Source organism: Poecilia reticulata, linkage group LG7 (genome assembly GCF_000633615.1).
Source record: "Poecilia reticulata strain Guanapo linkage group LG7, Guppy_female_1.0+MT, whole genome shotgun sequence".
In the NCBI taxonomy this organism is placed as follows: Eukaryota; Metazoa; Chordata; class Actinopteri; order Cyprinodontiformes; family Poeciliidae; genus Poecilia; species Poecilia reticulata.
Window position 1 is genome coordinate 7,561,198 of NC_024337.1, and position 11,896 is coordinate 7,573,093.

At 40.7% G+C, this 11,896-nt stretch overlaps 1 protein-coding gene across 1 annotated transcript in view; it reads right to left on the minus strand.

Moving 5' to 3' along the window:
• Positions 1-9,079: 9,079 nt before the first annotated feature.
• The window catches only part of LOC103467092 (serine/threonine-protein kinase mTOR-like), an 11,389-nt gene continuing 8,572 nt past the window's right edge, over positions 9,080-11,896 (minus strand). Inside the window, exon 5 of the mRNA XM_008413152.2 lies at positions 9,080-9,611. Within this exon, the coding sequence (XP_008411374.1) occupies positions 9,596-9,611 (16 nt within the window). The 3' untranslated portion in view covers positions 9,080-9,595. The remainder of the gene's footprint in view (positions 9,612-11,896) is intronic.

Consider the following 11,896-nt stretch of genomic DNA (forward strand, 5'->3'; position numbering starts at 1 on the left):
AAATCATATTTAATTGTCTTGTTTTAATTATTAAAATGATTTGTAGCCAATCTAATCCTTGACCATCAGTGGTTGTGTTGGGTTTTCTTTTATGTCATGGACTTATTTGACAATGAAGATGTGTTGTACTTTACTGTATTGGGAATTGAGTGATTGTTGAGGCAGACTGAATACTTTGAGTTAGAAACTTGCTTCCTGAAAAACATAATTTATTTAAAATAATCTCTTCCTGGGAGTTCTAGTTCTGGTTTTTAATATTACAAATAAAGTTTGCCTGAGCAGATGACTTCCCCCGCCTTGGAAAAAACTTGTTCACAAGGCACTGATGATGCAGGTGAACAGAGGAACTTCAGTGCCATACAGTACAAATGGGGATGCACATGTTTCAACGCCTCTTCTGGTCTGTTAGATACTTCTGGTAGTATCTAACAGATTCCACAGTTCACCTATAAATAACAAAAAAAATATTTACAGATAATACACAACACCAACAGCTGAAAAATAGCAGTACAAATGTCAAGAAAATTTCAAAAATAAAAACTCACAAGATTTGCTGGTGCCTTCCCTGCATCTGCTGAATCCTGCTGCTGGATACCTTCATTGGTTGCAATCAGTGCAGAACATTCTGCTTTCAGCTGCCGTACTGCCTCTTGTGCCTTGCTTTGACTGAGAAAACCAAGAGTTTTGAACCTAGGGTCGAGCAATGTGGCCATTGACATGACACACTTAGTGATTCAATATTTTCAATTTGTGCTTTGACACGCCTCAATAGGTTTTCAGACAGAAGTCGTGCAACATCATTTTTGATATTTGCCATCTTTGTAAGCACTGTATGGTGTAGCATGTTCATTAAAGGTATAACCTTGGATATTGACATCCTTTTCTCTTCAGAGAGCTCTGAAGTTGCTTGGAAAAATGGGAACAACACCGGTAAGGATTCCTTAATTATCTCATAATCCTGAGAAGTCAGAGGGATTATATCAGTTTTGAGTGTTGTGAGGGCTGCGGCCATAGGTTCTTTTTGTTGAAACAGACGTTCCAACAGAAGGTAAGTGCTGTTCCAACATGTGTCCACATCAATTATGAGCTTTTGTGATGGTCTTCACATCTGTATTTGAATCCCTTCTAGCTTTTCTTTACCTGTGGTGCTCGAGTGGAAATATGCCACAATTCTTTTAGCCTTTGTGCAGATGTCACAGAGGGCAGGGATCTGGTTAAATGATTTTTGGACTAATACATTCAGTCCATGAGCAATGTAGATGGAGTGCCTGATCTTTAATGCCTTAGCACATGCAATCATGTTAGCTGTGGCATCAGTCACCAGACAGTTCACCTTATCAGTAATTCCCCACTCCGCCATGTGTTTATGCACAACCCTGGCCATATTGTCACATGTGTGAGTGGAAGGGTGCTTAAAGCTCCACATTAAAGCTCCACTCTAATTAATACAAATTAATTAATGCCCAGTTTGTCATTGGGATCAATGAAGTGGCGTGTTATGCCCAGGTAAGCCTCCATATTCATGGACGTCCACATAGCTGCGGTCTGTCCACAGGACAATAATCAGTCATACACTCCACAAATAAATTAAAATGTGGCCTTTATGGAAGAGCRGCAAGAAGAAAGCCATTTCTCAAAGATATCCATATCTCGTTTAAAGTTTGCCACAAACCACCTGGGAGACACACCAAACATGTGGAAGAAGGTGCTCTGGTCAGATGAAACCAAAATCAAACTTTTTGGCCACAATGCAAAATGATATGTTTGGCGTAAAAGCAACACAGCTCAAACCCCCTAAACACACTATTCCCACTGTCAAACATGGTGGTGGCAGCATCATGGTTTGGGTCTGCCTTTCTTCAGCAGGGACAAGGAAGATGGTTAAAATTGGTGGGAAGATGGATGGAAACAAATACAGGACCATTCTTTAATAAAACCTGTTGGAGTCTGCAAAAGACCTGAGACTGGAACGGAGATTTATCTTCCAATAAGACAATGATCCCAAACATAAAGCAATGGAATGATTCACAAACAAATGTATCCAGGTGTTAGAATGGCTAAATCAAAGTCCAGACCTGAATCCAATGAGAGCTGAAAACTGCTGTTCACTCTCCACTCAACCTCACTGAGCTCCAGCTGTTGTGCAAGGAAGAATGGGCAAGAATTCCAGTCGATCCATGTGCAAAACTGATAGAGATAAACCCCAAGCAACTTGCAGCTGTAATTGCAGCAAAAGATGGTGATACAGAGGAGRCCGAATAACATCGAACGCCCCACTTTGCAGTTTTTCATGTTAAAGTTTAAAATATCCAGTAAATTTCGTTCCACCTCACGATTGTGACCCACTCGTTGATTCTTCACAAAATAATACAAATTTCAGATCTTTATGTTTGAACCCTGAAAAGGGSCAAAAGGTTGAAAAGTTCAAGGGAACTGAATACTTTCGCAAGGCTCTATAAATGTTCTGGTTTCTTCTGCAGGAAAATTACCAACTGTACTTTTATACAAACACTGAACGGCAGCAAAGGCTGAAACGGATCATGTTATAAAGTTTAACACTCAGTTTACAAAGTAAAAACTGGAGTTTAAAATATTTAGTTACTCTAAGACAGATTAACCAGCTGTTTACAGATTTCACTGTCCATGAAGTTGGAATAATAGATTAATTTGTTACAGATTTGGAGTTTAGTTTTTCAAAACTTTATTGATCRGAATCATCCAAGCATTTYCACTGTGAAAGTCCAACCACTATAAAAAAGAGAAATGCACAATGTATTGCCAATCCATCAGTATCATTGTTCAGACGTCATTAACATCAACATATAACAGTAGGAGTTTTGAATTTGCACTGCAATTCTGGAAGTGTTTATAGAACTTAAAGTGGCCACTTCCTCATAATAATGGCCTAATTAAAGCATTCATCTCAATAAGCCACTTCAGCTGTGAACCTCCAACTGAACCTCCAGAACTACTTACAGAGGCTGATGAGATGTGCTTCAACTCATTTAACAACATTACATAAAAGTTATGCCACATTTTTTAATTGTGACGCTGTCGCTTGTTAGCACTGCAGTACAGCTAGCTGCCGCAGAGAAGTAAGAAAACTATCAGTTTTCAGCTTCATTATTTGACATTTTTAAACAGGAAATGTGTAAAACAAGCAGCAAAAAGGTTTGAAGACGGTGGTGTGTTGGGCTGACTTCCTCCATATGTGAGCTGTCACCCACTGTACCTCTCACCCCTCTGAACTTTAACCTTTTATTAAATATTGGTTCAAGAGACAATAGTAACTCCATGTTACCATTACACAATCAGTGTGACAACAAACCATACAGAAAAACAACCAGATTTTTTTCATAGTAGTTGTGTAGAAACTGCAGCACAGCTAGCTAATACAGGGAGTCTGAAAAGAAACAACTGAAATTTAAAAGCTCAGAACAATAACACTCAGCTTTTTTCAAATTTAAAACACTAAAAAACTCATTAGCTTCAAAATATGTGAATTTGTTTCTGTTCTATTTAGTGATTTTTCTACATGGCATCCATCCATCCATCCTCTATGCTCTGGGTCAGAGGTCAGTCTCCAGCACTCATTGGGTGAGAGGTAGAGTTCACTCAGGTCAGGTCTGTGTTAACCATTTAAAATTAGATTAATTAATAAAGATGTCAGTAAATGTTCAACCTCATCAACATCAAACATGTTTCATGGAAAACGTGAGTTTTGTGTATTTTGCATCACCTATGTAGAAAAGTCCTAGTTGACAGGATTAATTTGTAGTTTCAAATCTGCCTCCAGGTAACGCTGGAAGCCTGTAAGTCAGCCAACCGGCTCCTTCCTGCTGCCTGAGAAGCAGACAAAGTCTTTTTTCTGCCACGCTGTGACATCACCAGGCAGGCGTTGGCAGCACAACGTCTCTGAGGCGTCCTCGGAGGCCAGCACAACTCAGGCGGGCTAAACTGCTGTCAACTTCATCGATACTGTCTTCACAGCACAATGCACAGAGACAGCCCAAGTCCTGCCTGCAGGCACCAGCTTTCAACGACTCAGAACCTGAGATCGAACCGCCACGCTGGCTGTCATTATCGCCTCTGTCTGTCCCTGTTTTCACAGCTGTTGGCTGGAGGAAAAGAGTTAGAGAGGAGGCGGAAGGTGGGCCAAAGTGTTCTGGGAACCACAGCAGGGACAGACGAGTGCTTTGTTTCCAAGTGGGTAATCAAGAAAAGTGCTGCATGCTTTCTCCCCCAGCCTGGATCTTTCAGTTTGTAGAAGAGTGATATATTTCCCCCCCACCTCTCTGACACCTTAATTACATCCTGTTCACAGGCTGCAGCAGAGGCCCGCACACCTTCCCACATCACAGGCGATCCCTGAAGACAAAGCTGTGTCCTTCATTTAGCAGTTCGCTTGGCTATTTGCTAGCTAATTCCTCTGCTGCTTTTAATTTCCAAAACCTCCAGTCTCAGGATTAGTTTGAGAGAAGATGAGGGAAACCTTCTTTGCCTGTTGTAAAACATTTTACTTAGTGCTGGAGGCTAAAGCTAACAGCTAATGTAGGAGTTCCCATAACCAAAACAGACATTAACCATCTTAGACCTCTGCTGCCAAAGACGTCCTTTTATGGACCTTTAACCCTCCTGCAGTCTGAGTGCAGCCAACACCATCCGTTTGCTATACTCCAGGTCAGAGGTCAGTCTCTGGAGCCAGTGGCATAGATCCAGCATGTGTCCCATCAGTGAAAGCGCACACGACCTACTGGATCGCACATAGTAAACCGGTGAGCTCCAAATGACGCCAAGTGTTACAACCACAGGAGGGTTAAACCACTACAGACACCTGAGCTTTTTACCCTCTGAGCTGACCCCTGAGGGTTGCTCTGATCCCAATGTGTTGCCCTGACCATAGAGGGTCGCCCTGACCTGGCACGTGCCTTTCAGGAGGTTTCTTTTTAATCGTGGTTTGGGGAACTAATAGGTCATTCTTATTATTTCCCTGATTGTTTCCTCGCTGTCCAGCCAGACATCTATCTTGCTCTTTCTGAGCTTGGAGCTGGCACTGCCAGGAGGTTTAAGCCACTGCTATGTTTACGTTGGGGGGTCATTTACAAATCAACTAATTAGATTTAGGGCATGAATTATTTTTCACATTAGGCTGGTGTGTCCCATTTATTCAGGTTAAAATGTCGAAAACCAGCAAAAACAGAAGAAATCTGTAAGAAGAAAAGACACAGCCCTGGATGTTTTTCTTCCATCTTCTTGTCCTCAATTAGCGCACCCCCTCAGGATGTTATTCCACATCCATGCACCCTCTTTACCTTTCTATAACCCCCTGAGATTTCATAAATGCTCCTTCCTCATCTCCAGTGCAGTCAGACGAACTGAAGTGAAGCACTCTTAAAACAGCCCAGCTTCTAGCTTCCTGTTAATAGCATGGGATTTCTCTGAACCTGCAAGTCTACGTTTAAATTTAAATGACAATTTCTGAATTTTTAGACGCAGTTAAATCAAAACACAGCAGAGACCGACAACGAGCAGTTATGCAAGCCATTAAGAGAGCGATGAAATAACAAAAGGTTAACAGAAACGTTAGCAAAGCTTTTCTTCAAGACCCTCTGATATCCGAGGTTAATATTTCAGTTTTCTGCCGTTTCAGCTGAAGTTTGGAGAAGACTGTGGCAGATTACAGCAGGAGAAAACTAAACTTTAAAAATAACCTGAAAAGAACCAACACCCACAATATAATTACCTGGATCTGGATGGACCAGAATCAACACAAACTTTTAAGATTGAACCCAACTAAAGTCTTAGAAGTTTATTTAAGTACAAATTTAAACATTGTCAGATTTAAATTGGATGGTACACAGGAAATAGAAGTTGGAAGAGGGGAAAAAAGATATTCCTGTTTGAAACCTATTGAGAACAGAACATAACCTAAAGGTGGCTAAAGTAGTGGTGAAAATAAATATTTTATTACCGTATTTTCTGCACTATAAGGCACCTAAAAACCTTCAATTTCCTCAAAAGCCGACAGTGCGCCTTATAATCCGGTGCGCCTTACATATGGACCAATATTGAGCCACAACAGGTCTAGCAACTACGGTAAGCAGCCGCCGACTTCATTTTTGCCTGTAGAAGAAGAAGCATGCGGTGCATGCTGGGATAGTTGTCAGAACACTGGTTTGTTATCTATTAATAAAGTTTGACTGACCTATCTACCACGTTCTCCACGAACATGCTGTGCGCGAACGGAGAAGGGTGACCATCGTCCGGCCACGTCCTGGCCCAGGAAGGCTCACCTCGCCGACCCGAGTCAAACTGTTTTGTTGATATTCACTTTAGTGCAGCTCCATCTAGTGGATGCATAACGTAACTCCAGCCTGTCCTGCAACACCTATTCTATGCGCCTTATATATGAAAAAAGTTTTAAAATAGGTGCACCTTATTGTGCGGAAAATATGGTACTTTTCTAGACATCAGAGGTTCCGTTTCAGGTCAAGTTTCAGACAGGAAGATCATCAGTAGCACACTGCCCCCTACTTCGCTTTCCCGTGTAAAACAGCGTCGGTCTTGGTGGCAGAAACTTCACTCACGCGTTTCTGATAACTCAGTCTTTCACTGAGCTGAGTAGGAATTTCAGTCCTGATTCTTTAATGAACTCACTACAGCATCTGATCAGTTTAGGAGGATTTTCTGAGAGAGGGAAGTATTCATTGCCCCATCAGTGAGAACAATTTTTTCAGGTCCTGAAGCAGCAAAGCCATCCCACAGCATCACACCACCTCCACCAGTATATTTGATGGCAGGATGATGGTCTTTTTCTGAAATATTCTTAGTTTTTATAGGAGATGTCATGGAAACATCTTCCAAAGCATTGAACCATTGTCTCTTCAGTCCACAGAACATTTCCCCAGAAGTCTTGAGGAACATCAGGAAGTGTGATGGACCTCTGCAGTCTTTTTTGACCAGCAGTGGTTTTCGCTTTGGAATCCATTTTCACCTAGTATTTTTGCTGAATCGTGAAGTCTAATGTCACCTAGGACAAGTGAGGTTGTCTGTGCTTCGGATGTCCCTCTGGGTTCTTTTGTGATCTCCTGCTTGAGTCATTGATGGCTGCTGGGAGCAAATCTGGTGTGCTGACTGCTATTTGGAGGGTTTCCGGCCGGCCGTTCTTCTCTCCTTTAGTGGTTAACTGTTTGGCATGGAGGCTCACTGGAGACCCAAAACTTCCGAAACGGCTTTGGCAGTGGCAGGGGTTTCTGATGCTTCTTATCTGCTCTTGAATTGCTTTAGATTGAGCCTCCATGTTCAGCTGGAGGCTCAATTTTTTGGACTACTTCATGTTATCAGACAGGTTCTATTTAAGGGAATTCTTGATTCTTGAGGTCTACCAGTGCCCAGTGAAAGTGAACTTGGTTTTTAAAGGTAAGAGTTAATTCACACCTGCCTTTGTTTGGTCCGCTTAATTAAACTATTTGATTTAAAAGTTTGGTTCGTTTGTAGAGCTGTGAAAGATCAATCAAACTCTGGTTCCCTAAAAACCTCGGCCCTAGTTCGATTGAAATGCATATGTGAATGCCAAGTGGACTGGAGACCACCAACAAAAGCACGAAGCAGACTATGAGGCAAGGCATTCTGGGTAAATACAACCAAAAGAAACACTTTGAGAAAAGTGGAGAAATCCTCCAAAATCTGAAACCACTGATTTTTGTTTCCATTTCATAAAGAAGRAAGTTGAGCTCAGCGTCTTCTTCAGAGGTTTTGTGTCGTTTCCTTCACTAGTTCTTGGTGCAATGCCCAAACAGGCCAAGAGAACAGGTTGCTCAAAGGGTTTGGTTTATTTGACTCAATGTAGKGTGAAAGCAACTGTTGCAACTTTGGTCCAAATAGAACAGAGTTTACCGGACCATCAGGGGTGAAATGCTTTTCCCCCTTAACAGAAATCATCGTTTGAAAACATTCTGGAATTTTTCAGGTTGTCTTTGTTTAATGTTTAAATGKTTCCAGCAGGGAACGTTTTACTGTAAGCCATTGTTCTGTCACGGCTGGTCATGTGACTTCCTGAAAGCCTGATTGAATCAACCTTTGGTGTCCGTCCCACCTTCCACTGCCAAACCTGTTCACCTTTCCTTTGGACCTTGGGGGCATTTCCTCCCAGCRAGTATAATTCGCCACCATCGACCTGCCCCCTTGCATACACCTTGGTTGGTGTTTTGTGGCCTTAGCTCATTTCCACAGTTGGTAAACAGCTAACTTTGTCTTATAATCAATGGWAGCTATTTAACTTGAGGTATTGACTTGCTTGGCACTCACCAGACTGTAGAAACTAAAAAAATACAAACAAATTAAGCTAGAGAGAAAAGGAACAGCAGAAACTGTGGCCCTGGCTATGAAGAGATACATTTGTGTTAATGAGGTTCTGGTTGCTAAAAGGGAAGAGTGCACCAGTCCAGTAAAAAATAGAAAAGCAAGAGAAAAACAGAGAAGGATTGGATCGATACGAGCAGATAATCACCAGGCCTCTGTTCCAGTGTGTATAGAGTGTGACATTGCAGAGGTGGACACGACAGGGAAGAGATCAATGACTGCTTTCCGCTGATCCCTAATCCTTAACTATCTATAAGTAATTAACCTTTAGAGGAGAAATAAATGGAGAAATTAAGTGGGAAAAGCAATGAGAGCCAACAGAACAGAGGCTCCATCACTCTGCAGATAACAGCAGCACAAGTTGCTGTTATCTGCAACTTGTGCAGATAACTGAATCCAATGCTGCAATTTGCAGCATTGGATTCAGTTTTATTTGTCTAAGTCTGCATCTCCCTGTTGAGCTGGAGTCTTCCCTGCAATATTTATTATGAGATGACAAATATAGAAGCAGCGACAGAAAGAACAAGAAATCTAATCTCAGCCTGGAGAAAAAAAATCCACATATTAGTTGTAGTTTTGAGGTGGGATCTGCTCTCCTGGTCTCTAACCTGATAGAGGATTTTTTTCTTCCTTCAAGCTTGACTAGAGAAGTGGAAGAAGGGTTTTGTAAAGAGTCAGAGCGCCATCAGTGGCTGCCAGAGGAACTACAAGAGCAAAATTAACTTTTTCCAAGGAGCTTTTCCTTAAGAGACATTTTATTTGCTTTCTGTTTAAACTCGCAGCAGAAGATGAGCAGCTCAGTTCTGTGAACTCGGCACAAATACATTGATCTGTACAAGCTTTAATGGCACAACAATGCACCTCACAGTACATGTGTTTCAGTTAGCAATGGGCAAACAACATAGATGCAGTCGTCACGTTAGCAGAGTAATATCGGCATGGTTGGCTTTAAGAACAACTCGGCCTGTCCCAAGTACGAAATATAACTTATTACAATATGCACTCCATAGAAAGCTTTTAGCAAATAATTATGTTAAAAATTTGTAAAGTGGTTTTGAGCATTGAATATATAAATTATGGAGTAAAAACAGTAATCTCAGAGCGTGTCACAGGTAATTCACACAATCACTGAACAGAAAAGAGAAAATGTCATCACTCCCAGCAGTTCTGCATTCAGAACTTTTTTAGGGAGAGTTTTTACGTCGTGTTCTCCTCGTGACCTCCAGCTGTGACTTCACCAAAATGGACACCTGGAAGGTAGAAACACAACATCAGAACATCAAACTGAGTAACTCCAGATGAGGTGCTTGCTGTAGAGATGTGGCCTTTTGGTAGGAATTCCTCAAACTGTTTCACTTTTTGTCTCATTACAATGACGAACTTAAGTATCTTGTGTTATGATTTTATGTGACAAATTCACACAAAATGTGTGAATTTGAAACCTTACTGAAGACTGAAAATGTTCTCACTTTGCTAAATATTTCAAGTTCAGTCCAAATAGATGGAGAAGAAATTACAAATAGGTCTGGGCTTTGACTGGGCCCTTCTAAGGCAACTTGTGAAAGCTACAGTTTATGTAACAAAACTTTTATTACTTTCTTCCAACAGTGGCCCTCGTTTTGATACTCTTCCGTCAAAAACCTGATTTGTGGAGATAAAAACTAACAGTTGTCCTTAAAGGGTCGGTATCATGTTTTCCAGTCACATAGTGACATTTATAGAACAGTAACTGTAACATCAGCCGTTATAAAAATGCTGCACATATTAAACAGGAAGGAAAAGAAGTTTGACTTCATAATTTGATACTTTGGAATTAGGCCTCTGTCTCTTTAAGAAGCTGCTCTTTGTTCCATCTGCCTCCAGGTTACACCACAGCAAAGCTTCTCCATAATGCCGTTTGCAACCTTCTTAGAAACATTGCACTAGGTTAAAGTGGAGAATTAAAAATAAAATTTTACAAAAAGATTTTTTATACCAAATCTGATTTATGATTTTAATAGATTTTTATTACATTAGAACGAATTACAAATAGCAGAAAATACCTTTTTTTTTTTTTTTTTNTTGGAGCAGTGTTCTAGAGAACAATTAGTAAAAATTGCTGAACACTATAAAATAAGTGTTGGTGACAAAAGGTTGAAAGACAATGTTAAAGCAATCTTAAGGGAGAATTTAAATGAGATGGGTCTTCACCTTCCAGACTTGAAGATTTGGGTGCTCAGGTTTTGGATTTTGAACAACAAAAAGAGATGTTAAGGTTGAGAATGCAACTGGAGAATTAAAAGGAGTTGGCTTTAGAGAATTTACGACAGCAGGCAGATTTGGATAAAGTTCTTGCTTTGGAAAAGATGAGACAGGAAACTGAATTAGCAAGAATAAATTTGGAAAGTGAGAAATTAAATCTGGTGAAAGATGGCAAATTGTCTGTGGAATCTTGTGTTGGGGACTCAAAATGCAAACCCTCTGATGTATTAAATGACTTGCGTTTGGTGCCTAAGTTCAGTGAAAAGGATGTTGACACGTTKTTCACTTTGTTTGAAAGAGTTGCCGACACAAGAGATTGGTCTGATTCAGACCGCATCATTTTGCTTCAGTGTGTTTTGGTTGGTCATGCTCAGGAAGCTTTTTCTATGTTGAGCTTGAATGATGGCCAAGATTATGCTAAGGTTAAAGCTGCAATACTGAAAGCATATRAATTAGTCCCTGAAGCATACAGACAAAAGTTTAGAAACTGGAAAAAAGGTGACAAAACTTATGTGSAGTTTGCAAGARAGTTGGAAATTCATTTCAACCGATGGTGCACTTCCTCTGAGATTAAAACACTTGGTGATCTCTGTAATTTAATGGTTTTGGAACAATTTAAAAACTCTGTTTCTCATAGTATTGCAGTGTACATTAATGAACAGAAGGTTAAAACTGTGTCAGAAGCTGCAGTCTTGGCTGACGATTTTGTCTTGACACATAAAGATACAAGTGGAGAGCACGCAGTTGGAAGGAGAGTTCCAAACTGGCATTCAACACATTCTGGAGGTTCCTTTTTTGATCGCAGTAACCATGATCTGGACAAAATTTGTAATTATTGTCACAGAAAAGGTCATTGGAAGAAAGACTGTGCTTTGCTGAAATCCAGAAATAAAAATGGAACTCTGGTTAAACCAGCAGCGTTTGCTGCATCAGTTTCTATAAACGTTCCTCACAAAATGGCTGAAGTGTCATCTTCTGGAAAACCTGACTTGAGTTCTTACGAAACATTTCTCTTGGAAGGACACGTTTCTTTGGTTGGGAGTGACATTAAGGTGYCAGTTACTATCTTAAGAGATACTGGTGCATACGATTCATTCATTTTGGGATCCGTTTTACCTTTTTCAGATGAGTCTGACACTGGATTATCTATACCTGTGTTGGGTATGGGGATGTCTGTGTTTTGTGTTCCAGTACATAAACTCGTGCATTCAGAGTTGTTTGAAGGAGAAGTAAGGATGGGTGTGAGACCAGCGCTGCCTGTGAGGGGTGTTACAGTTATACTGGGGAACAATAT